Source organism: Triturus cristatus, chromosome 1_2 (assembly GCF_964204655.1).
Source record: "Triturus cristatus chromosome 1_2, aTriCri1.1, whole genome shotgun sequence".
NCBI classification, from domain to species: Eukaryota; Metazoa; Chordata; class Amphibia; order Caudata; family Salamandridae; genus Triturus; species Triturus cristatus.
Genome location: NC_140580.1, coordinates 778,329,928 through 778,356,048, shown reverse-complemented (window position 1 = coordinate 778,356,048; position 26,121 = coordinate 778,329,928). Strand labels below are relative to the sequence as shown.

The 26,121-nt window shown below is 40.2% G+C and overlaps 1 protein-coding gene across 1 annotated transcript in view; it reads left to right on the top strand.

Annotated features, from left to right (window-relative positions):
- Positions 1 to 26,121, top strand: part of ZNF365 (zinc finger protein 365) — a 443,761-nt gene that overhangs the window by 277,463 nt on the left and 140,177 nt on the right. The window contains exon 4 of the mRNA XM_085615169.1: positions 6,716 to 6,750. Coding sequence (XP_085471295.1) covers positions 6,716 to 6,750 — 35 coding nt within the window. The remainder of the gene's footprint in view (positions 1 to 6,715; positions 6,751 to 26,121) is intronic.

Here is a 26,121-nt window from a genome sequence, read left to right as displayed (position 1 = left end):
GCAATTGACTCTTTGGCTTCTGGTAAAGTGCTGGGGGGCTCCCTATTGAATATTGCAAAATCACTAAAAACCACACTGTCCCAATTTTGGTTTCTGTTTTTGATGAGGCTTTACGTCTAGGACATTTACTATCTGATTTTTTACAGGCACATATTTCGGTCCTTCCTAAACAAGGGAAAGAGCCCTTAGAATGCTCTAGCTACAGACCAATTTCATTAATAAATTCTGATGTCAATATTTTAGCTAACTTTTAGCACATTGTCTTGGATCGGTAATTGCATCCTTGATTCATCCCTCCCAAATTGGGTTTGTCCCTAGCCGCTCATCCACCAATCATCTCCGTACTATTTCTCATTTACTGTGGCATTTACGAAATGACAAGGAATAGAAGGTCATCCTTTCTTTAGATGCAGAAAAAGCCTTTGATAGAGTTGAATAGGGTTATTTATTCCGTACTATGAAGAGGATAGGATTCAGCAAAGATTTTCTGGCCCTTACTAGTGTGATGTATTTTTTACCCACAGCGACTGTCACTTGTGATGGGTTTATATCTCCGTATTTCAACATTTATTGAGGTACAAGGCAAGGTTGCCTACTTTCTCCTTTATTGTTCCTTTTGGCTTTGGAGCCACTCTCTATAGCAATACGCTCCAATGCGGATATCAAGTGTATAACTTCTACAGCTGGGGAAATTAAGGCTTTTTATTACGCTGATGATATTCTCTTGACTCTTTCACATCCACAATCCTCAGCAAATGCTTTGATTTCCCAATTAAACACATTTTCAATTTTCACTAGCTATAAAATTACTGGACTGAATGTGAAGCCCTGCCGTTGACTCCTGTCAGTATTATCGCTGTTATTGATAATCTTCCATTTAAATGGCTGCATTCGAAATTGAAATATTTAGGGATATTTCTTTATAGAGGTTTAAAGGACATGATTATGGATAATCTAAGTCCATATTTGAGCAGATCAAAAAAAAAATTCAACAATGGTCGGTTCTAAACCTGTCATTATGGGGCAAGGTGCAAATAATAACAAGCATTGGCATAGTCAATAGGTCTCGCCTTTGGGACCTTATGTGTTTAGCCATTCAACTGTTGAAGTTGCACCGAAGATATTGTGCTGCATAATTAAATACTTATAAGGTCTCAAAGACGAGACCTATTGGCTATGCCAATGCTTGTTACTTTGCATGCAGAAATTTTGTTTAAAATGTTTTTGGATTATTGTTCTTGTACTTTTGAATACCATTCTTAAAGTATTGCGATTTTTATTAATTTTAATTATAGTGATGTGCAAATTGAATGAGCAGAATTTTGTGTGTTTTTCTTTTAAAGTGAAATAAGATCCTGCCACCTTAAGCAAATGGCCAGCGAGGCTTGAAAGTGTAGTTGAAACCCCCCCACCCCTCCCATCCCCCCTCCAAACACACTCATGCACCCAACGAAAAGCACAGTCCAGCATGGTTAACACACACTCCCCAATGGCTCGAGACAACTCGCATTCCCAATGTGTCCCCTGCTCCTGTCAGGACTGGATTGAAAACAATAAACAAGCATTGGTAAAGATGTTCCCGCAGCCCCGCACTGGGACACCTTCAGTCTGGACTGGCTCTTTAACTTGTGTTGCTTTGCATGCTGGCACTCTGGAGCTCAGGCGGGCAATGTTTACAGTCAACATACATGTGTCAGTAGTGTTACATTCAGTTAATGTATTTGGCAGCAGGTGTCAAGTATGATACGAGTAAAGCGGCCAGTTAGGGGTTAAGTGGCAAGTGAGACAATCCATAAGAAAGGCGATAAAATGGAAAGAAAGCGCTATGAAACGTGGCGCCACTGCTGCCGAACCAAAACTAGGGAAACAATATTCCTATCGCCCCCCAGGGAAAAAAATAGAAAAGGGTTTTAAACCCCTCCCGCAACCATCATCATGCAGAATCGAAACTTAAACAAAGCAAAGCAACATGAAACACACAGGAAGCCCCTCATTTTATCACAACACAGGACCCCAAGCTTCACTAAGGGACCTTCCTTTCCAGGCTACTGGGGCAATGCTCATACTTGCTCATAAGGCGGGGGGGGGCACCATAAGTACCTGCTAGTTGCCCCAGCTTGCTTATAAGCACCTTAGATTTATATGCAAGCAGAAACTAACAGTAAGTGGGGGTGACAACCTGAAGACGCAAAAGGGCAATTTGACCATGATCCCGCGTCTGTATCTAACGGGAAAGCCATTAAAAGAACCATGACAGCTAAGTGCCTTAAAGCGGCAGCGCTTTATGAAATACAACGCTTCTACACTGTCTGGATCTACATGACAAAAGGCAGTGGGACAGCCCTGTCATATCTCAAACTCATCATGAAGCATCATACAAAGTACACACATGAACATTCTGCAACATATTAACCATAAAAACAAACTTCACATAACTTTCCAGAAACAACCGACCAAATATCACTATGTACCCACAGCCATGCCGGGGAGGGGGCGGCGGGGGTAGCAGCATTAAACCATCGCCCACCGTAACAAGTCCCTCCCCCCCCCAAAAAAGCAGGACTCTCTGGTTGTCCCATTCACATGTGCATCCTGGCCCGGATTTAACAAGTGCATTCTGGAACTTGTAGTGTTGTTCTACATTACATACAGTGCACTATGAATCACGTAAGGCAAAGAACACCTAAGGAAGGGGCGACTTACTGAAGCCCAACACCGGACGTATTAAAAATCCACACGAAGAGCAAAGGACATTACAGTTATACCCATCCCCACCAATCAAACGAATACAAATAAATATAATAAAAAAGTACCCCTAGTTGTCAGGTGGCCCCGTCGGTTAGTGGGCTATCAAAGTTACTACGAAGGCGGACTGGTGGGGGGGGGGGGGTAGGTGTGTAAAGAGGGGCCCTTAAAATCAGTGCTTTGGAGGGTCGCTTACCTTTCTCCTGCAGGGGGCTGTTCACCTCCTCTCTGCTGACATGGGTGATGACAGACTGCCCAGCCATTACCCACCGAGGCTCCTGCCCTTCTCGTTGTTAAGCGGCCCCTTTCGTGCCTGGGCCCCTCCGGTCACCGTTTTTGAATATCTGGTTTTGCTTAAGGGTAGGGAGAAATGGGGGTGCAAAACGAGGGGGGAAAGAAGGGGAAGGGAGAAAAGAAAAAAGGGAAGAAAAAAAACAAGTGCTGAAACACAAGCGTGGCCCGCGGCCGCGAAAGTGAAACAGTGCTCCGGGTTAACAAATGGGAGGGGTGGGTGGGAGTGCGATTCCCTTGCGGGAGCGAGCATTGAGCACCAACTGTTTGGTTACCAAAGCTCGCTCCCGCAAGGGAATCGCCAGACGTGCACGTGTTGCCATTGGAAGCAATGCAACACGTGCATGTTTTTGCCTGCAAAGCAGTACCGATGGATAAAGGTCTCTTTTCCTATGCAGCGCATGTGCACTGCGTAGGCGAAACCTGAAAATGAACACGATTCCAAAATTCAATTACATTTTTGGCATGATTCCACTTACCATCCCAAATCTTTCCATAAAATGTTGACATCCACTATTTCCTGGTTTGTATGGGGCAAAGACAGACCCCGATTAAGTGGCACCAGAGTACATTCCTCAGCTGCGAAAGGGGGTTTACATCTCCCTCACTTAGAATATTATTGTATAGCACAGCAATTGGGTAATTCTATTTATATCCTGCCCACTTATAGGAATACACCACTCTGGGTTTTGTTTGAACGCTCAATATTACAATCAGATATGGAATTGTCAATTTATTATACGAAACGCCCAAAATGTACTAATTCAACTAATCCTAATATTTATTCTTCGCAATTAGCTTGGCAGAAAGCGCACAAGATTACAAATACTCATATTCATCTTAATTTTGAAGCTCCGCTTTGGAATAATGCAGATATCACGTACAAAGGGGCTGAACTCAACTGGCCAATTTGGACCAGACATAAAATATTTAATGTAAAAAATGTATGTACACATAACATAATCATTCCTTAAAATCATTCTCAAGTTTACAACTTGACTTTGATCTTCCTTCGTCACAAATGATTAGATACAAACAACTTTCCTCTGCACTCGCTCTAAGTGCGATAAAAGTTCATGATATAACAACCCACTCCCCAATTGCACAATATATTCACACTTGGAAACATTTCAAGGGTACAATGCCCGGCCTCTATGCCATTTTAATCGATTCTTCATTTTCTACTGAGACCTCCAGTAACTTAAGATGAGGGTGGTCTACGCAGTTAAATGGGGGAAGAAAACCTCTTATCTGACCTATCTTATTTCTATGGACTTAATCACTTTTGTGTAGCAAAAAACCCCAGAGTGCAAAATTACTTCAAAAGCATTATCATTTTTTATTTCATTTATTTTCTTTTTTTTAAAACAATATACATAACAAAAACATTCATAATTGTTCTATTGAGAATCTAATTCATATGTAGAACATACACTATTTCATACAATGTTTCCACATCAATTTCATTTCATAGATACTTGTAAATATAAAAGACAAAACTGTGTAAAGAAACCTATGCGGAGAGACCCCAAAGGGAAATGAGAAAACCCGTCACATCAACATTCTCACCTAACACTCACTCTTGCATACTATCAAACATTCTACCAAGGCAATTTTTGATTTCTTATTAAAACCACAGACCAACTCTGGCAAGAGATCCTACTGCAATTCAAAATCAAAGGGAATATAAACATAGACTTTGAATAGTTCTTGCTAGATCCTAGAATTCTAGGATCAGAACGTTAAGATTGAGTTCTTCTGTGGATCTCCCAGTGTATGGTCGGTACTCCCGGTCGTAGTGATAATGCTTTTGAGGTAATTTTGCACTCTGGGGTTTTTTGCTACACAAAAGTGATTAAGTCCATAGAAATAAGATAGGTCAGATAAGAGGTTTTCTTCCCCCATTTGTCTCTTTCCCCTCCTCTTGGACCTAAAAGTACTCAGGGGAAACCTTCTGCACACATGGTCTACGCAGTTAAACCTAGAAATTACAGATAAAGAGTGAGATACTATATTGGATAGTTATAATAAAGGACTAGGGACTCCAATCTTAAATGTAATTATTTCAAAATACTGCATTGTTGGCATTGGTCACTGGCCAAATTGTATGCAGCTCACCTTAGTCCCGATTCCTTTTGCTGACGTTGTAACACACCTTATTGTGATATAGTTGATATTCTGTGGGAATGCCCTAATACTCACCCATTTTGGCTCCAGATTGAGGTTTTTTTGTAGACATACTCTTTTATTAATTTTTCCCTGTCAGAACATTTATCACTTTTACATGATACATCTGAAATATTGCGTATATCCATTCATGCTTTTAAGTGGCTTTCTACTGCTCTCGGCTTAGCCAAAGTTAATATTTTGCATTTTTGGAGAACAAATGTTGTTCCAACACTTTAATCTTGGCTTGAAGATATGTTTGATGTGGCTCACATTGAAAAAATAATTTATAAGTTGAATGACAATTTACATCTCATTGATCCTATATGGGGTCCTTTTATAAATTTAAGATGATACTGACAGAAAAATGCATATTTACTATTCATAGATTCTCTATTGATTTTCATATATTGTATGCAAGACACTTTTTGTTGTATGAAACACTTCATCTTCTTCTTCCTGTAGTATTGATTTATCATATACCCGTGTAATCGAGGTATTTGTACTATTTCTTGATTATTATTTTTATTTTTTTATTATTATTTATTTGCTATTAAATCTTTTTGTGATCAATGTCATTGCCCACATCTAATATTGTTTAACTGGTGTTTCTTTTGTTGATCATTGTATGTTTGATTTTGAAAAAAATTATCTGCAACAATTGAATGTCTTGAGTGCCTAACTGACATTCAGTTAAACTGAAAAGATTCCACAATGAAGGGTCACTTTATTAACAACTAGAATCCATGGCATATCTTAGAGTTGTTTGGTTGCAGTGAACATCGTGAGCAGAAAGCCCAAAATGATATTGACACTGACACCTGTTATTCACCTAAAAAATGATCCATGACAGGAAACAACCATTACATCGCGGTCATTACACCACGATGCCATTGCAACGCGTTGTGACCACGCAATGCCATTACTACGCAAGTAATTACATCGACTTGCAGTAGATGGCGCGCTAACAAAAGGAATAGTATAGTTCACTAATCCAACACCTTCCCTACTGTTACGTAGGCTGGAGTTGGAATAGTAAATGATACATTCCTAATGTTAGTATGCCATCTACTGCAAGTCGATGTAGTGACTTGCGTAGTAATGGCATTGCGCGGCAACAACGCGGTCATTGTAACGACCGCGTTGTGAAGCCACACGATGTAATGACTCACGTAGTAACAAGTCATATTCTCCATGACAACAGAGAGCGTGGAATAATGTTATTAGAATTTAAAGACTTCTCTTTTTCTATGACAACATTGTGTTTAATGCAGTGAAACACCATTACACTGTAAACTGGTGAGAAGTTATAGGTATATAAATGAAGTTTGTGCCCTTGTACAAATAGTAATCATTTTAGAGTCACTTTGTTGCACAGGTTTGAGTTTTTTATGTATTTTAAATACTATAGTGTTTCATAATGCATATTGCACGCATCTCAGATGAATGGTATATTCTATTTAGCAACCATTTGTATGAATATTTTATATACATATTTGTTTTTTTGCCACAGCTTACAGATGTCATACGAAGGAAACCTGGCCACCTGTAAGTATGCTTTCTTTTGAAGTATAACTGCAAGGTGTTATCAGTATCTTTTTTTTTCTACGTATGACTACATTAATAATTACAATATGTTATGCTTGTGGTATATCATAATATTTGTTTCATTTAAACACTTGATTGGAATTGCATTATTTGATTTACTTCAAAATAAATGTATACATTGATATTTTTTCCCTATTGTTAATTCGGAATTGCAGCTATGTTTTTTACCTTACAAAGGGTACCGTTTTTGCTAACTAAAACTAATTTTTATTTATTGTCGTGGTATGTCTTCTGCATAGTTCAAGAGTGAAGCATTGAAAGCATTAATCCTTATCTAACAGCCTTGTCCACAAATATACATATTACTATTTCACGACTGATAGATTTTTATACAACGCTCTGCAGACATGTGCTTTAGGCCGATGTATCTTCAGATCAATTTAAATACTTTTCTGTTGCTGAAGTATATAAGGTAATAATGGTTGTGGGCGCAATAGTGAATCAACGTTTTGTTGTCTTTACTGAGATCTTTATACCATTCCTAATCATCTGCAAGAGCCCCAGAATGTAACCTTCATATTGCGTTACAGCCTGCTGCCCAGGCTATGCTGGTTGCAAGGCCGTAACAAGGTAGGGGGCTAAAGCGACCAGTGTAGCTTGAGGCAGAAGGGATAGAAAGCTATTAAAGTGTTTTACCCATTGAGTTTCCAACCTTATAAAGTAACCAGTGAAACACTGAAAGACAACATTAGAATGTTGGAGCAGGAAGTCTATACTGCCCAATGTTTGTTCAGGAGCCACTGTGTTATCTTCTGTGCAGCTCTCAACATTCCAATAAGTGCTAATTAAGTGTCATTGTTTGCAAGCGTGCAATAATGGCTGTTAATTATCCTCCCCATTCTTATTAGTCCGAGACACAGGCAAGGGTGTATAACACACGTTGGTAATTAACAGCTGTTATTACCATTCAGGTGAGGATAATATGGCTATTAGCACCCCCATACACATACACCTAAATTAGGGAATGCTATGGGAGCATGAGCAGCCTCTCATCTGAATGTGTTTATCTTCTGGCAGTGGACACTGTGCATCTTCTAATCAAGCTGCCGTCAAAGAGATAGCTATCTAGATTCTTCCCATGCTGTTGGTGAAGAAAAGACAAATCAGCCAAAGAAAAGTAAAAAAAAATGTGTTTACTTTTTTCTACTTTTCTTTGGTCAAATACATTTGCCGTCCCCAGAAGCAAGGGGATGAGCCCAGACTGCAATCTCTATGCAGGCGGCTTGATTAGAAAATGCAGAGGGAGCACTTCAAGAAGATGGGGCCGTATTTTTCACCCAGACATTCAGGTGAGAGGCCGCTCATACTTCTGCAGTACTACCTATTCGCCCACATTGCTGATGTTGGAGCGGCCAGCTACAACCTGCTTCCTTTGTAGCCCTGTCATGTTAAACAGCCCCAGCAAAGGGACCATTATGATTGGCTGACGAGCTTCCAACATTCTTCTCCAATTGCTAATATTGGTACCCAGTCTGAGGAAATGTGATCATATATCCCAGCCTTGGAGTGCATTGCATAGGGTACCTGTGAGAAACAGCTTCAGTTACACACTGTACCGTTTTACATTTAAATGTCATCACCCGACTGCCCATTTCTGTTGGCATTTTGAAAGCCATTGATATGTGCTTGAGATTTCCTTGAATTAAGGAGACCGTTGAATCCTTATGGTGCTTCAATACAGACATTCACCAAAGAGAACAAGCATTTGCAAAGACACTAGGCATTGCCTATGCAAAAGCTATCAGCTTTGCTAATGTGTTTTAGCCATGTTGTACACCAGTGTGGCTGCTGTTTAGCATGGGTTAAAGTTTGTGGCATAGAGGAGAGCGGCATGGAGCATCATAGAGTGGAATGACGAAGACTGGAGTAGAGTGTTGTAGAGCGTAGTAGTAGAAAGTATTGTGTATTGGAGTGCCACAGTGTGGAGTCGCGTAGAGTGGCATACACTAGATTGGCATAGACTAGAGTGGACTGGTGTAGAGCGCATTGGCGTAGAGTGTTGCAGAATATAATGGCTCAGAGTACAGTGGCATTGAATTCAGTGGCGTACAATGCAGTGCCTAGAACGCAGTGGGGTAGATTAGAGTAGTGCATAGTAGAGTGCAGTGGTACAGAGTGCAGTGGCACATAGTAGAGTAGAATGGCATAGACTGCAGTGGTATAGAGTGCATCGGAATAGAGCAGTGCAGAGTGGAGAGGCATAGAGTTGAGTGATGCAGAGGGCAGTGGCACAGAGTAGAATCGAGTGGTATAGAGTGCAGTGACATAGACTGCAGACTAGACTTGAGTGGCATATAGTGCAGTGGTGTAGAGTAGAGTAGCATAGAGTGGTGCAGAGTAGAGTATAGCACCGTGGAGTCTAGTGGTATAGAGTGCAGTGGCATAGAGTGGAGTAGAGCCGAGTGGCCTAGGGTTCAGTGGCGTAGAGTGCAGTCTAGTAGAGTAGAGTTTCAGAGTGCAGTGGTGTAGAATGGAGTAGAGTGGTGATGCCGAGTAGAGTGCAGTGGCGTGAGTGCAGTTGTATAAAATGCATTGGCATAGAGTGCAGTGGTTGATTAGTGGTGTAGAGTGCAGTGGCATAGAGTGGAATAGAGTGGCGTAGCATGCAGTGGTATGGAGTAGATTGTTTTAGAGTGAAGTGAAGTGGCATAGAGTGGAGCGGTGCAGGGTAGCGTGCAATTGCATAGAGTGTCATAGAGTGTAATGGCATAGAGTAAAGTGGTGTAGAGCGCAGTGGTATAGAGTGCAGTGGTCTAGAGTAGATTAGAGTGGCATACAGTGGATTGGCATAGAGTGCAGGGTCATAGAGGTGAGTGTTACAGAGTAAAGTGCATTGGCATAGAGTGTATTTGCATAGAGTGAGTGGCATAGAGTGGAATTTTACTGAGTAGATTGGTGTGGCCTAGACTGGGGTGGTGTAGAGTGCAGTGTAGAAGAGTGCAGTGGTTGAGAGTAGAATGGCGAAGAGTGCATTAGCATAGAGTAGAGTGGTACAGGGTATAGTAGAGAGACGTAGTGTGCACTGGTGTAGAGTGGAGTGGTGCAGAGTAGAGTGCAGTGGTGTGGAGTGGTACAGAGTAGAGTAGAGTGGCATAGAGTGAAGTATTCATGGTGTGGTAGCACGCTGCCACTATAGACAACACATTTTCAATTGAAATGACCCTTACATTTGCTCAGACGTACAATTTTACTAGTACAGTGCACAGACAAAAATGTTTCGAAACTGCATCACCTAATGTAATGATTTGTTTTGATCACAATAAAGTATTTGTTTCCAACACACTTCAAAAATAACACAAAATTTGCTTCATTTGTGTTCCTAATTCTGATATATTCTGAAATACTTAAACAGTTCATTTAAATGTCGCCATGTGCTAGAAAAAATACTCTTTCCTACCCCCAGTGTTCAACAAGATTGTCTCATAAATGCTCTCAGCGAAAGAAAAGTAAATAAGCGCCCTCAGAAGACAGCACCTGACATTTGACCTTGGTCTTTGAATGTGCAGCAAATGTGATGGCATAAGAAAAGATTTTCAGACCTGTTTACAGAAAGCAAGTTTGTGGAAGAATGCAGTAAACACAATTTCAGGAACCAGAGGGATGGACTGAACCTGAAGAGCCTAAAGCAAATAAAGTCAGCAAATAGAAAGCCAGAAAATGTGAGTTACAAACCACAAAGGCAATTGTAATCAATGGGCAAAATGCATTCCTAGGTCAGCTTTCTAAAAGTTCCCAAGATGTGTTTATCAAACGAGACAACTACACTGTCTGACAGGCTGCGACCTAAAAGGGTTGGTTTTCAAGTGTAGACTTTTATGAGTGGAAAAGTACTGATTTTTAATTACACAGCTAATGAGAGGGCCTTGACATACAGAAGTGCTACACAATTGCACCAATTCATTCAATCACTCTCTTTCCTTACCCACTCTCCGCTGATACGCAGCAACACAAAATAGCTACACTTTTTCCTATGTTGTTATTTGCACTTGTAAATACATGCTTACTTCTTGCTCTCACCAATAGTCAATGAGCCATCTTTCTGGATTTCAGAACTCGTATGCTTGGTCTGTGACAGGTTAATCTTTTACATGGAGGCCTTTGTTCCAGTGTACTTCTGCACTAAATGTTTAGAACATGCTGGGTCACATTTGAGGTCCAGGATGTATTTTCCATATGACCTTTCTCCCACTAAACCAGAGAGATAATTTATTTCCCCATTTATTATACCTTATTATTCTACCTTATTTGTATTCTCTGTCACTGTTACAGCATCATGAACTCAAGTACCAGTTACATTTTTGTTTCATAATTTGGATGGAATACAACCAACACTATTAGGTGTAATATTTCATATATTAAGTTAAAGAGGCAGCCTCATAACGAATAGGTCCTCTTTCATATAAGTTGTTTAAAGAAACTTTTAAATATTCCTAAACTGCCCAATAGACATAGTGCTGAACGTGGTTGTATAATTTGTTGGCATGGCACCACAAGCAGCAAAGTTAAAAGGAATCTTGTTTGCAAAATATCTATATTGCTGCATCTTGTTCCTAAAATGTGGGAACAGTGAGGAGCAGGGTGGACTGTTATACTTTGTGTGTTTCGAAGTTGTTGCTCATGCATCCAGTGCTGTTCGGCCATGGGCTTTTGGCAAGGTCCCTTGTAGGAACAAATAATATGTACCTATTACAATTGAAAACGTTGCCTCTGGTTCTCTTAGAGTAAGTGGTACAGAGTTTTTGAAAAACACTTTGCCCTTTTACCTCTCTTGAGACAGCATGACAATTTTTGTAAGTTTTGTAATTTCACATGCATTTTTTAAAGGTCTCTCTTAAGTTCATTTCTGTCACACGAAGATCTGTTTTAGTTTGTACTCAACTCCTAACCGTGATAGTGCTGGAACAGGCACAAATACTGCTTGTGACAGTTGCAACTCCAAATGACCCTGTTAGCTTCCTGATGCAAGTTGTCACATCCACTTGCTTAAGTGATCTTGGTGCTTTTCCAAGTAGGAAAACAGCAATTATCACCCTAAATCACTGAAACACAATTGTCATTTCAACAAGTTATTGTTGCCAGCAAATGTCCCATGGGAAATAGTAAGAGCATTGTCGTATCAGCGTTTTTATTAATCAAAAACTGTCCCAAAATATATTATAAGGCAGTGAACCCTAAGAATTTGTCATAGAAGGGCTGAGATGGTTTGTAAGATTCACAAAAAATGCTCTGTCGTCTGTGGACTCCTATAAATTGGTGCTTTTTTGCTACTTTTTGGAATTTGCAAACACTGGCAGTAGTACATCTGTAAAGCTGCACAAGTCGCTGGTTTCCAGGCATCCTACTGGCCATGCTGTGGCATTTTTGGACATTGCTACTTCCCTAATGCGAAATTGTACACACAGTACAATTCCATATTGGTGAAAGCCTAAACCCCCGTAGAATTTGTTTTTTTCTTTGCCTGTTTTTTATTCCAAGGGTAAATATTTTTCGGTAGGGAGAAATGCCTTCCACTGCACACTGAAGTATGGGGATACTGCGTTTCACTTCGAATCCTTGAAGGGTACTTACTCTAGACTTTTTTCTGGAACGAATCCTTGACCATTTCCAGGCTGGTAAAGGGTCATAAAGGAGCTTGGGAGAATTCACAAACTCTCAAGGCAATCTAATCTTGATATGCCCAGTTCCCATCCCTTTAATGAGGTTCAATACAGTGTATTTCTATGCAGTCTTATCTTACAATTATGAAGTAACAAATTCATTCTTGCCTGCTAGGTATTTTTTGTGGATACTTGGCATTATTGTGAATTTGGGCTAGCCACAGCCAACAGGCATTTTCTGCTGCAGAATACTTCATAACATATTGAAAACGTTCTTTTCTCCCAGTGCTATGAGGTGAGTGGCAATGTAGTGTGCCAACCAGCTTCTCTTGGGTTGGCAGCAACACCCCTTTTCTCTATGTTGGATTGACCTAATGGACAATGAGGCATTTCAGAGAGGTGAAATCTGAGGTGCCAGTGAGAGGTATTTTTCTCTATCGGGATCTAATGGTTTCAGTCTCTTAAGGTGCACACACAGCTGTGATGCCACAGCTACTTGTTACAAAAACTATGATACATTGAATGACAGTCAGGCTGACCAACCATACACTTGCATCCACATTGCTAACTATAATAGAAATAGTCGTTAAACAAACCTTGCTGACATGTTCTAAGTGTATGACTGATGTAACATGTCATCCACTACCATTCTTCTGGCTGCTTTTTCCAGTGAAAAAAATGATGGACCGAAATATTGGCCAAATAATTACAAGAAGATGAGATGAATTCAAGAATTCCACCGATCATTTGATTTTTTCTCCTCCAGGCTTCCAGCAGACATTAGCACTTCAGGAAGGAGACAAGGCTGAGCTGGGAGAGGCAGAGGAAGGTGACAGGTCTATTGATACCAAAAGAAACCTAAAAGTAGTTTTGAGATCGGACAGTCGTGTAAAAAAGCAATTTCCACATCCCAGTTACCAATTTGCTATCCGATGTCCTTGAGAGTTTCAAAATGTCTGATACACTTCAATGCACAAAGGTGATCTCCTCTATCTCACAATGTAGCTTGGAAAACAACAGATATGTATTGGTGACGCTAACTCCTCTAAGCAAAGACAAAACCTAGAAACTTAATAATTAGACTGATAATTTGTAACACTAATGCTGCATTATTGTACAGCAGAGTGGGTGGTTGATTCTCTACTTGAATGAGCTAAAACCTTTAGTACTTGAAAATTGGAGAGCATGGGTTGTACAAGAAATATGATGTCAGCACCTTGACATTGCATTTCTCATTAGAGTACACACCACTCGTTCTTCAGTGTCAAGCCCTGTCACCCAGGCCAACATAGCTTCACATCAGAAAGATACAAATAAATACCCTTAGGAGAGGCTGTGAATCATTGGTTACTCCCACCAAGAATTCAAGGTAATACTCTGGTATGTATTTCTAAATGATAGATCCAACCTCTGGTATTTGTCAGGCATATGAATTACTTACAAGTTGTTAATCAATGTATCCTATGAAGAAAAACAAAGATACTAAAATCAGGAATGTGCAGGAGGGATTAAAGGTGTTTCCTCATAATGGCCTTCCAAGACCAGAAAGAAACAGTGGCAAAGTAAGCCAGAATGACAAAATTAGCTAGTAAAAACCGTTAATAATATTGCATTTATGCCTGGAAACAGTCATTAGAGGCCTATCTACCTGGGACTCATTAATGTGCCTGCAGTATTCATTAAGATACTTTGATCAATACACCACACCTTGACAATCATAGTCAGCTGCATACATGCTTTTTTTGTTTGCACAATTTCTGTCGTGGGGCATATAGGTTAGCTCAGGAAGAACCGTGACACTCTGAGGGACTTCCCTCTGTAAATACTATCATGGTTCCACAATGAAGGCTCCTTTTGTTAGTAAAGGGCATGAGCGGATAGGCAACAATTTGGAACTGTCCATGTTCAGCATGGGCCCAATTCAGTGAGATATCTTTTTGGCTCTTACAACTAAAGTGTGTATGGGGGTTGGTTTGGAATTGGTAACAGCTCTTTCAGTAGATGCTCTGGAGTAGGTAATTCCCATCACTATTCATACGAATTGGAAACAGTAGGTGACAACAAGCCTTGGAAACAGGCCACAGTACATTGCCAAGTGGAATTCGGTAAAGGTGGAAGTGTACTCCAGGAGCGAGGGTGCAAAATGAGGGTTTGGTGCGGGCTCCTCCCCAAATAAAGAATAGATGAGAGGCATTCAAAGTGGAAGCAGCCACTAGTAAATGTGGGCTGAAATGTGATGTATTTATGGATTTCACATTTAAATTTATTCATTTGTGATACAGATCCAGCCCATCTACCTGGAGCTAAAGGACAGACAAAAGAAGAAGAAAAGTGGGAGGGATTAAAACAGTCAGAAAAACATCAGAAATCTCATTATCTGTTTAACATTACCTCAGTCAAGCCCAAGATATATTACAAAAAATGGATGAAAGGACAGAGTGATTTAGTAGGTAAAGCAAATTTAAAGTCACATAACCAAAACCTCTGCCTCCACTTCTCGTCCAACTATTAGAGCCACTGGACTTGAATAAAAGAGGTAGAAATGCAATGTGACATAATTCAGCAAACACAAGGAGGTGAATGAGTAAATCCAATAGAACATTGCAAGAGTACAAAGTGGTGTCTAGCACTATACAAATAAGACACACCTGACAGGGATTTAGTATAAAGAAGGTCTTTACTGCACCTCAATCATCAGCATCTCTCCACGCCAACTGCCACCCTTAGAACCTTCCCACATGCCTTTCCACACAGAATGGAATACTCATTGTGGAGTGTTCTGCCTAAGAACATCAGTATGTCATCATCCCACACTTCCCCCCGTTTACAACTCAATAGGCTTAATATATACATTTTGTACATAACTTAGATTACATAATAATCAATGAAACATGCTTTACACCCTTAGCATGTTCTACTTAAAAAAATCAGAATTCAACTTTACCCACATAGTCCTTCATATACACAGGTGTTCTATGTATTCTCTTACTCTTTCCTGTTGCTGAACTTTGGTATGCAACAGAGCCTGCATTGGAAGTCTGAGATTCAATACCACAATGATTGTCCACTGTTTTGAATGACTATAAATTTTTATAAAGAGCATGGCTACTCAAGAGTGTACCGGTACAAACACGGCAGATCAGGTCAGTGTGGCAATTAGTCAATAAATAAGTGAGTTTTTAATAATTTACCAAAAGTAGTCTCATTCGTGATGTCTCTTAATTGGAGAGGAATCTTATTCCACAAAAAAGCTGCCAGAAAGGAGAAAGAGCAGTCCCCTGGCCTTTTTTCTTAAAAGGCAGAATAGCCAGAAGTTGCGCAATCGTAGTGTGCAGAAGTCTGGGAGGGGGCAGTACACATGGATCCTTAAGTTCAGGTATTTAGGGCCTCTCTTGTGAAACGCATGATGTGCAATTGTTAGGACTTTAAAAATGAGTAATTTTTTAACCGAAGGCCAATGTAGCTTCATGCGCAAGATTGTATAGGCAACTGTTTTGGCAATTTAAACAAAAGTCGCACTGCTGAGTTCTGAATCACTTGAAGAAAGTGTGTAAAGTAGTCAGGAAGGCCAAGATACAGGGCATTGGCGTAGTCCAGATGAGAGAAAATTGAGGCTTGAACTACGTTTTTTTGCACATCCCAAGGTAGGAAGAACAGAACGTTTTTCAATATTCTCAGGATCCAGGGGCAAGACCTGACTACAGATGCAATCTGCCTTTTCATGGTTGGGTCAACCTCGAATAGAACCCCCAAGTTTTTTGCTGCATTCGTGGGGGGGTGAATCTCTGGCCAACAACTCAGCCAGCCAGGAAGGGGGTCGGGGCAAACAATAACATTTCTGTTTTATGAGGGTTACACTGAAGATTGTTGGCCCTGAGTCAACTCATAGTAGCATTTATACAGCCTGGAAACGTCCGCTGTGCATCCGAGGAAGCTCCATTATATGAGAGCAACATCTGCATGTCTGCGTATGAAATAATTCTAATGCCAAACATCTCAACCAAGTCTGTCAGTGGCAACATATCGATATTAAAGAGGGTTGAGCTAAGAGCGGAGCCTTAAGGGACCCCACAACACAGAGATTTTACCTCTGAGTGGAACAGTTTGATCCAGACAGCCTGCTTCCTGGACTCAAGAAATGAAGTGAGCCAATGGAGGGCGACCCATTCACACCAATTGTGGCAAGCTGGTGTAGTAGGATCTTATGCAAAATCATGTCATAAGCCACCGAGAGGTCCAAAAGGACCAATGCAATGTTATATCCAAGGTCCAGGTTCCACTTTATTAGCTCAGAGTTTTCCAGTAGTACTGTCTCAGTGATTAGACAGGATCTAAAGCCTGATTGTGAGGTGTGTATTACCTCAGCAAATTTAATGAAATCAAATAGGTGGGTATTTACCACTTTTTCAAGACTATTGACAGGGCTGGAAGCAGGCAGATAGAGTGGAAGTTGGCTAATATTGTTATTTTGGCATTGGGCTTTTTTAGTAGGGGCACCTAATCAGCTTTCTTCCAGGAGCTAGGGACAACTTCAGTACGGAGAGATGCAGAGAACAATGCCAAGTAGATAGGACAGATAATATCCATAATCTGATGTAAAATGTGACAGAGAAAAGGTTCCATGGGGAGCCCGATTTACAGCTCAGGAAGCACTCTTTGAGGTTATCCTCTGAGGGAGGTGGGAAGCATGTAAGTAGGCCTCCCACCCTACATGCGGAAGGATAGATAGGAAGTTCAACAGCCTCACAATTTTTAGGGAGTTGAGATTCAGTTACATTTTTTCAACCTTTTCCTCAAAGAAGTTACCCAAGCTGTTATTTAGGTTAGCATCTGCTTCACATGTTGTAGCAAATGCAGAGGAATCTGTAAACTATGATATGATCTTCAAAATTTCCTTTGGCCTGTTTTAGCCTCCTTGATCTGTTTTGAAATATGACGGCCTCTGGTTTTATTCTGAGGCAGAATATCCAAAACATGACTCTTGTTCGACATCTTGCCATCATCTGCCTTAATGGCATTTCTGGACAGCTTCACCACCTTTCTCTTTCTTAAAAACTGGGACCTCCGTTGACATCCTAAAAGAGCTTTAATTTTTACAACATGCCCTCGAGCAACTTTGCTGTCTACAACACATTTTTTTTAATCAAAGGTTTTTTCCTGTACCCCTGTAATTATAGCTCTTTTACTCTCCACTCACCATTATGCTTATCTTTTATACTTATGTCCCACAACATTCATCCTTGACACAATTTTGAATTTTGAATTTGCCGACCTTCCTTTAAATAGTTCAAAGGCGTCCTATCCATAGTGGCATGCAATAGGGCATTATTCTGTCCTGTAAGACTAACTTCCAAACCATATTGTTAGCTCCTGCCATCTGTATACTTCCTTTTAAAATGTTGTTGACCATATTTATATATATACTTAGGGTCAAAATGGATCTTAGATATATAAAACAATATTAATTTTTTTAAAAGGTATAGGATTTATCCTATTTCAGGTATTTAGATGCAATACTGTGTAATGTATTGAAAAAGAATATATATAGGAACTTGTACAGCATTCATGCAATCATGTAGTAATAATATGTGTAACACATATATGCATGGACGACAACAACTGTCCACTGTCATATAAAGTGCATTTGAATTTACATTCGCATAATGTATATACCAAACGATAACAGATTAGCGCTAACGGAGGATGTTGTTTATGTCTATTATCACGTGACTATGCATCTACACACACGGAAAAAAAAGTTACACGGATATAAAAACTGTGGGAGGACTGCACTTCCGCATGTGAACAAGGATACTGTGTTATCCGAAACGCGTCGAAAGCTGCAAACTCAAATAAAGACCTGACCTTGCCATGAAGAAAACTGGTGTCCGTGACTCTCTCTTCGCTGTTTGCCGGATGGGAAGCGGGAAGAGTTGGGAAAGTGTTTCTGATTGAATAGCGGAAGTTGGTTGATTCCGCCAACGGACCCCCTCCTATGACGAGGTAGCCGCCCGCAGCCACACTCAAAATTGGATCTTGCAAGGATTTTTTTTGGCGGCAACCCCCAACAGCAGCAATCGGACCATAAGCCGTCTGGAGTGAGGTCGACACGGGGTCGGAGGACCCTTCAGCGACGCACGAACCACGGTGAGTGTCCGGCGATACTGTTCTCGGTTGGGAGGTGTGGCCAGGCAACGCCAGTTCCACGATTGGAGTTGGGCGAACACAACAGCTATCATGTCGGCGGAGGCTGTTCGAATCCGGGAGGCAGCAGCAGAGGAATTATTTATTCAAGCACCCAATATTACAGTATTGGGTAACAGTGCGCATAATATCACAAGCACCAATGTGGATGACACTGCAAAAACATTATTAAAATGTTTGGAGAAATGCATGAGATCAGAGATAACCAAGTGGTGGGAAAATAAGTCACTTACGAAATACGAAGAAGCAGGGCGGGTACCCTGGGGGCTTAGAATACTTTTGGCTCCCAGTTATGAAAGCCCGGACCCAGCGATGTTGAAAGAATGGGGCAGAAGCCACTTAGATGCCTCAATGAATTTAGTTCGTATTCTTATCAAATATGCAGAGTCGGATCGGGTGAAAATAATGAAAGACATTGATGACATCAATGAGGCTCTTGCGAAGCGGGAACCAGACGACTACATAATTAAAACAAGAAAAGAAATACAAGAACGTCTAGTGAAACATGAAGAAAAGATTAAACAACGAAAAATATTTAAATTTGCACGGGACCGGGCAGATTACGAACAAGGCCAAATTTACACGTTTGCCAGAAAATATGCAACAGCAAAAAAACTCAAATTGAATCCCGCAGGTCCAGGCACAAGTCAACAACATCAGGCAGGCCCTCCTACGGAACCTATATCGGAAGATGGTTCACTTACCAGCGACACAGGTTCGGAATATAGCAATACAGGTGCTGATAACATCAGAGAAGAAAGAAGGCTAGATCTGGGAGAAGAAATCGATTTTTTAGTCGAGGACCGGCGCAACACCTTGAGACCGCGGAAACAAACACAGCCTCAAGGAAGCGCAGAAATGCAAAAAGGAGAGATAGACGTAAAAAGAGGCAACTCAAAGCCAAAAAGAAGGTATTGGCGCAAGTGAAAACAAATATGAATGAGAATAAAACTATCATCAATTTATCAACTATGAAGCTAACTGAAAAAGAAAAGCAAGTGCTCATGTTGGGACTCTCCTTTTGTCCTCCAAATGACTTAGACTATCCCCAAGCCAGGATCGATATATTTAACTATATCCGGAAACTCAAACTCATGAAATTTTACACCATCAAAAATGGCAATGCAAACAACCCGGCAAATACATCCAAATTAAAACAACAACAAACCAATACGTTACAAGCTTTGGATGTTCCCGCCTTATTGGCTGTACAATCTATCCTGCGTGAACCAATTGATGAAAATAACAGCATTTCTCATGTAATCGCATCAACGCAAGAGCTACTAGCGCAAGCAGACATTGGTCAACGAGGGGCAGGCAGCAGCCCCTATAAACAGAAATCTACTTTCATCCCCCAAATGCCGAAAGATGCAATTGATATTTTTCATGAAAGAGTGACGGAAGATATCAAACAGCTATATCATCGGGTCAAACACCAACGACGGAAAAAATCTAACAAGGAAGTTGAATATAATGAGCTAATCAACAAATTGAGCAGAAACCATGAGATAATAATCAAACAATCTGACAAGGGTAGCAACATCGTACTATGGCCCCAAAGCGAGTAAATCAAGGAGGCACAACTTCAACTATCTGATCTACAGTGCTACCAACAAACCAGCACAAATGACTACAACAAAGCCAAAGATTCGTTAACCAAATTGCTTCATCAATTCAAACGGGACAGTATGATTTCAACAGAAGAATTCAAATTCCTGTGGATAGAATATCCGGTCATTCCATCTATTTATTTCATACCGAAAACGCACAAAAATGTAAACCCAATTCCTGGACGGCCGATCATCTCTGCCATCAATAGTATGGGTGAACATATCTCACAATATGTTGATTATTTTTTGGAGGATCTGGTTAAGAATCTACCAACGTATGTGAAAGATACAGGTGACTTTCTTAATAAAATCAAAGACATACAATGGGAATCAAACATGAGGTTCATCACCCTGGACATTGAGTCCCTTTATACATGTATTGAACATGGCATTGGGCTCGTGGCGAACGAACATTTTTTGGACACAAGTCCTGTAGAATACTATGAACATAACAAGATAATTATCAAATGTATTCATTGGTGTCTCAATAACAATTATTTTATGTTTGGGCCACAAATATACAAACAAACGAGAGGCGTAGCGATGGGATCCTGCTTCTCCCCCAGCTATGCCTGTTTGATGGTAGGCTGGTGGGAGGAGCAGATCCTCATGAAAACTTGGGCTGAACAATATAATGGTCATGTCAAATATTGGTTCAGATACATTGACGACGTGTTTGTCATCTGGCAGGGCAATGAGGAGGAAGATCAGTGAAAAAGAAGTTGACTTTCTTGATGTGAAATTGTTTATTAATGAGGGCATAATCAACACCACCCTATACAGAAAGGAAACGGCAGGGAACTCGACGCTGCATGCTTCGAGCGCCCACCCACGACACCTTATACAAAGCATTCCCTACGGGGAACTCCTCAGGTTAAAAAGAATCTGCAGTTCCGATGAACAACAGGAGAAATGCACCAATGAGGCACTTACAAGATTTAAACAAAGAGGCTACAATGCACACACTCTCAAACAAGCAGTCATCAAGGTAGCCCAAAGATCTAGAGAATCGCTATTAGAGAGTAATAACAGCGTGTGTGAGCAAACATCTGATTCTAATACTCCTAGACTAATCCTCACCTTTAATCAGCAGGAGCGCCAAATAAGGTCTATAATCAAACGCAATTGGCCCATAGTCTTGACTGATGCCGTCCTATCTCCTGACCTCCCTAATAATCCTACCATCACATATAGGAGAGGTATGTCCATGAGGTGCCAGTTGGTTAGAAAAAGTCCTGAATATGTAGCCAAGAAATCCACCTGGCTTCAACCAAGACAAGGTTTCTTTAAATGTGCTTCATGCCGAGCGTGTAGATTTGGTGAAACAACTACCAAATACATGACTCCTTTCAGCCCCATTGAACACAAGATCAAAGGCAGCCACAACTGTAAAACCGAGTATGCAGTGTATGTGTTGACATGCACCTGTGGCCTCAAATATGTTGGCAGTACAAAACTACAGGTGCATGTCAGGATTTTGCAACACTTACGAACAATTGTCAATAATGACCCAGCATACCCGGTCGCTCGACACTTTAAATCAGTACATGGAAATGACCTTAAATGCCTGAAATATTTTGTAATTGCCGCCATCCCAAATGCCCCAAGAGGGGGAAATCGGGAAAGATTGCTGCGACAATTAGAATCAAGAATGATTATTGAACTTGATACAAAACACCCAAATGGGCTTAATAACACTGAAGATCTCCATAACTTTTTATAAATCTTTTAACATCATGTTTTTTATAGGAAGATTTTTTATATTAACCATTTATGATAATTCTTTATCCCAAAAGAGTTTTTTATAGAGGGTTTTTATAAATGATTTTTATAGTGTATCCGCTCAGGTCATTTTGCACATATATATCCCCAGCTGCTAACATAAATATCCTCCCTCCACTGTTTTTAATTTCCCCCTTTTTTTAGGCACTTATAACTTTATGCCTTCATAAATTAATTGCTCTATTTGCACTAATCTTTCAGCACCTTACAAGTTTAAGCGCTTTACACTTTGAAGCAAAACTTAGATGATAGGGGAGCTTCCAGTGGTTTACATAAATGCGTAATTTTGCACAATTTTGACAGGCAATAATTAATGTTCTTTTTATGTTTTCATCTTTGCACTATATTTATGTAATCTATCCTCATATGAAATTGTTTGAGAAACAGCATTCATGTTGTTATAATCAATTTACTTAGGGTCAAAATGGATCTTAGATATATAAAACGATTTTCATTTTTTTTAAAAGGTATAGGATTTAGCCTATTTCAGGTAATAGATGCAATACTGTGTAATGTATTGAAAAAGAATATATATAGGAACTTGTACAGCATTCATGCAATCATGTAGTAATAATATGTGTAACACATATATGCATGGACGACAACAACTGTCCACTGTCATATAAAGTGCATTTGAATTTACATTCGCATAATGTATATACCAAACGATAACAGATTAGCGCTAACGGAGGATGTTGTTTATGTCTATTATCACGTGACTATGCATCTACACACACGAAAAAAAAGTTACACGGATATAAAAACTGTGGGCGGACTGCACTTCCGCATGTGAACAAGGATACTGTGTTATCCGAAACGCGTCGAAAGCTGCAAACTCAAATAAAGACCTGACCTTGCCACGAAGAAAACTGATGTCCGTGACTCTCTCTTCGCTGTTTGCCGGATGGGAAGCGGGAAGAGTTGGGAAAGTGTTTCTGATATATATAAATATATATATATATATTATCTACTGGTGGTCGCCAGTAGATAGTTATAGTTACAACCTAGTTTCCATAGGAAATCTCAAAATTCTATTTTGAATAACTTTGGCGCCGGTTGATGAATCCTCGCGAAATTTTCAAAACTAATGGGGCGCTCCGTTCAGCTCCTACCCTGAAAGTCTCGGGGTGATTCGTCAAGCAGGGGCCGAGAAAAAAGGGGGGTCCCAAAATGCGTTTTCCCCATGCACTTTTCCATAGGACATTTAGACACAGCTACAGCCCGAACGGCTGAACAAAATTTCTTGAAATTTGGCAGAGAGGTAGCCATAAGGTCAAGGAAGTGCCTTTTGCAGGTCTGGTGTAAATCTGTTCAGTATTTCCTGAGAAACTTGCATTTAAAAGCATATATATATATATGTGGGCGGAGCCTAACCACACATCTCATCCTGATATCTGATTGGCTGTCAGCACTTCATCCAAGAAGTGTTGGCAGCCATCTTGGGACCAATATACAGGATAGCACCTCATTAAAAAGCATTGCAGTTAATAGAAGGTTTTAAGACTTTAGTTACATTATAAATCATTTGTTGATGGTACCATACTCATTTTAGGAATTGTGGTGTGTTCTAAGGTGATTTCACCATGTGAAAAAGCCTTCTGCTGGGATATCATGATTGAGAGAAAAATATTTTCTCATGCTTTTACCACAGAGGTTTGGAAGGTGATCTATAAGCTAAACTGAGAGCTTATTTTCTGTAAATTCACATTATCTTTCTCAGTCATGTGAGAATGAAGTCTGACATTCTCAGTAAAACATGTACATCCAACAAGGGCAGAGACTGTCAGTTGATTCCTTTGTTTTCTACTGCAGCTTCCCAGAGTGTTCCAAAGAACTACTAGAGCGCTAACCGTCCTACTTATGATAAACGTATGGCACACCTGAAGCCATCTTGCTTGGATTAAAGTGGTAACTCTTAAAACATTTAATTTAAAAAGGAACAAAATGAGGGGGTTCATTTTTCCATAAAAATTATGATTAGTGCTGCAGAAAGAAAAATTAGGGCACATTTTGAGTGACTTCTCAAATCCTCTTCTAGTTCATAAAAACATTCTGACATGCAGACTGAAACATGTACTTTCAATACCAGCAGCAGTTCTCCCTGGTGAGCAGTAGCTTTACTACAGTGATCTAATGAGCAAAAAGAGTGCTAACATTCTGATTTTATGGCAAATGTGTGACACATCTGAATGCCTTCTTGATGGAAACAAAGTAAAAAACTGAAAGTATTTCCTACTGAGGAGACTGCAGTAAATGAGAAAATTAGGAAACTTCATAACAAATAAGTCTCCCAAGATGGCCACCAGAGACAAAAGAGCCCAAATGTAGCCCAAATATCACCCAGATGTAGCCCAAGTATAGCCCAATGACAGAATGTCCAAGAATGTTCTTAAAAACAACTAGAGCACTTACTGTCTTCATTATGACAAAAGTATGGCACACCTGAAGCCATCTTGATTGGAATAAACTGGTAACACTTAAAACATCTAATTTAAAAAGGAACACAATGAGGGGGTTCATTTTGCCATAGAAATTATGATTAATGCTGAAGAAATAAAATGAGGGCACATTTTGAGTGACTTCTCAAATCCTCTTCTATTTCATTAAAAAATTCTGACATGCAGACTGAAACATGCACTTTTAATACCAGGAGCAGACTTCCATGGTGAACAGTAGTTTTACTACAGTGATCTAATGAGCAACTAGAGTGCTAACATTCAGAATTTATGGCAAATGTGTGACATATCTGAATACCTTCATGATGGAATCAAAGTAAAAAACTGAAAGCATTTCCTACTGAGGAGACTGCAGTACATGAGGAAATTAGGAAACTTCATAACAAATCAATCTCCCAAGATGGCCACCGGAGAAAAAAGAGCCCAAATGTAGCCCAAAATCACCCAGATATAGCCCAAATATAGCCCAATGACAGAAGTGTGCAAAACACTTATTATTTTGTGTTTTTGCAGTGTTATATAGTGCAGACTTGTCAGGTATTGGAGTGCTTTACATGAGCATTGGTTACATCACACAAGAACAAATTCATTTTGGTTGTAGACATGGGGAGACTAAGTGATTTGACCAGAATCACAGAATGTCGAGCTGAAGCAGAAACTTCAACCTGGTTCCCCAGTTGCAAAGTCTGCAGTTCTGGAAGTAACACCACATCCTCTCCCCTAAGTGCAACATTTAATCAAGTGGTCAACTGGATAAAAAAACATAAAGATAACAAATAATTTAAAAGTGCCTTGTCGCTATTTGAAAACTCAGAAAATATGTCCTTATTTTAGTCTTTTAGAGCACTAACCATAATTTTGATGCCAATAAGACCCTCTCATATATGTAATTTCTAAAGGAAATGCTCTAGGTATTACAGTTTTGATTACATCAAGATGATGTCAGGCGTTCCACACTTTTGTAATAAATATAGAATGTTAGCAATCTAGTTGTTCATTAGGATACTGTTGAGAGGCAGAGGCCAGGGGCACGGACTCTGAAAATTGAAGGCAGGTAGGAGGGTGCAAAGGCAACAATTTAACCACACTGAGCAGGCAGGAAGGGCCGTGGAAGCACAACAGACTATGGAGGGCAGTGGAAAGGGGGGCAGGGGCAACAAACCAACAATACAGGACTTGCAAGAGAGGCTGTTGGAGGGAAGATCTATTACGGGTCAAGGAAGCTAGGGGCGGTCCCCAGAGCCCCAGGACCCACCACAGAACTGAGCAGGAGAGTGAGTCAGGGACAAAAGGGGCACCTTAATTTGAGCCGGGGTGCCTAGGAACGCTTGCTCCAGAAATGAAGAAAACAGACATATGAGACATGGAATTGGAGGCAGAATACAATGGCAGTTTGATGAGAAGATGCAACTTCAAAGAAACCGCAGAATAGAGACATAAAGTACAAAATACAGAATCCAGATAATCATACAGCTGTCATGATATTCTCTGTATCTCAATTAATGTACTGACAGAGAGAGAGAGAAAACACATCTATAAATGCATCATGAGAAACAAGTTACACCAAGGAAAATGTTACCTAGGAACACTCACGTTTACTCTTAGAGCAAGCATTCCTGCAATTACAATACAAAATCTTTTAAATGCAAAAGTAAAGAGAAC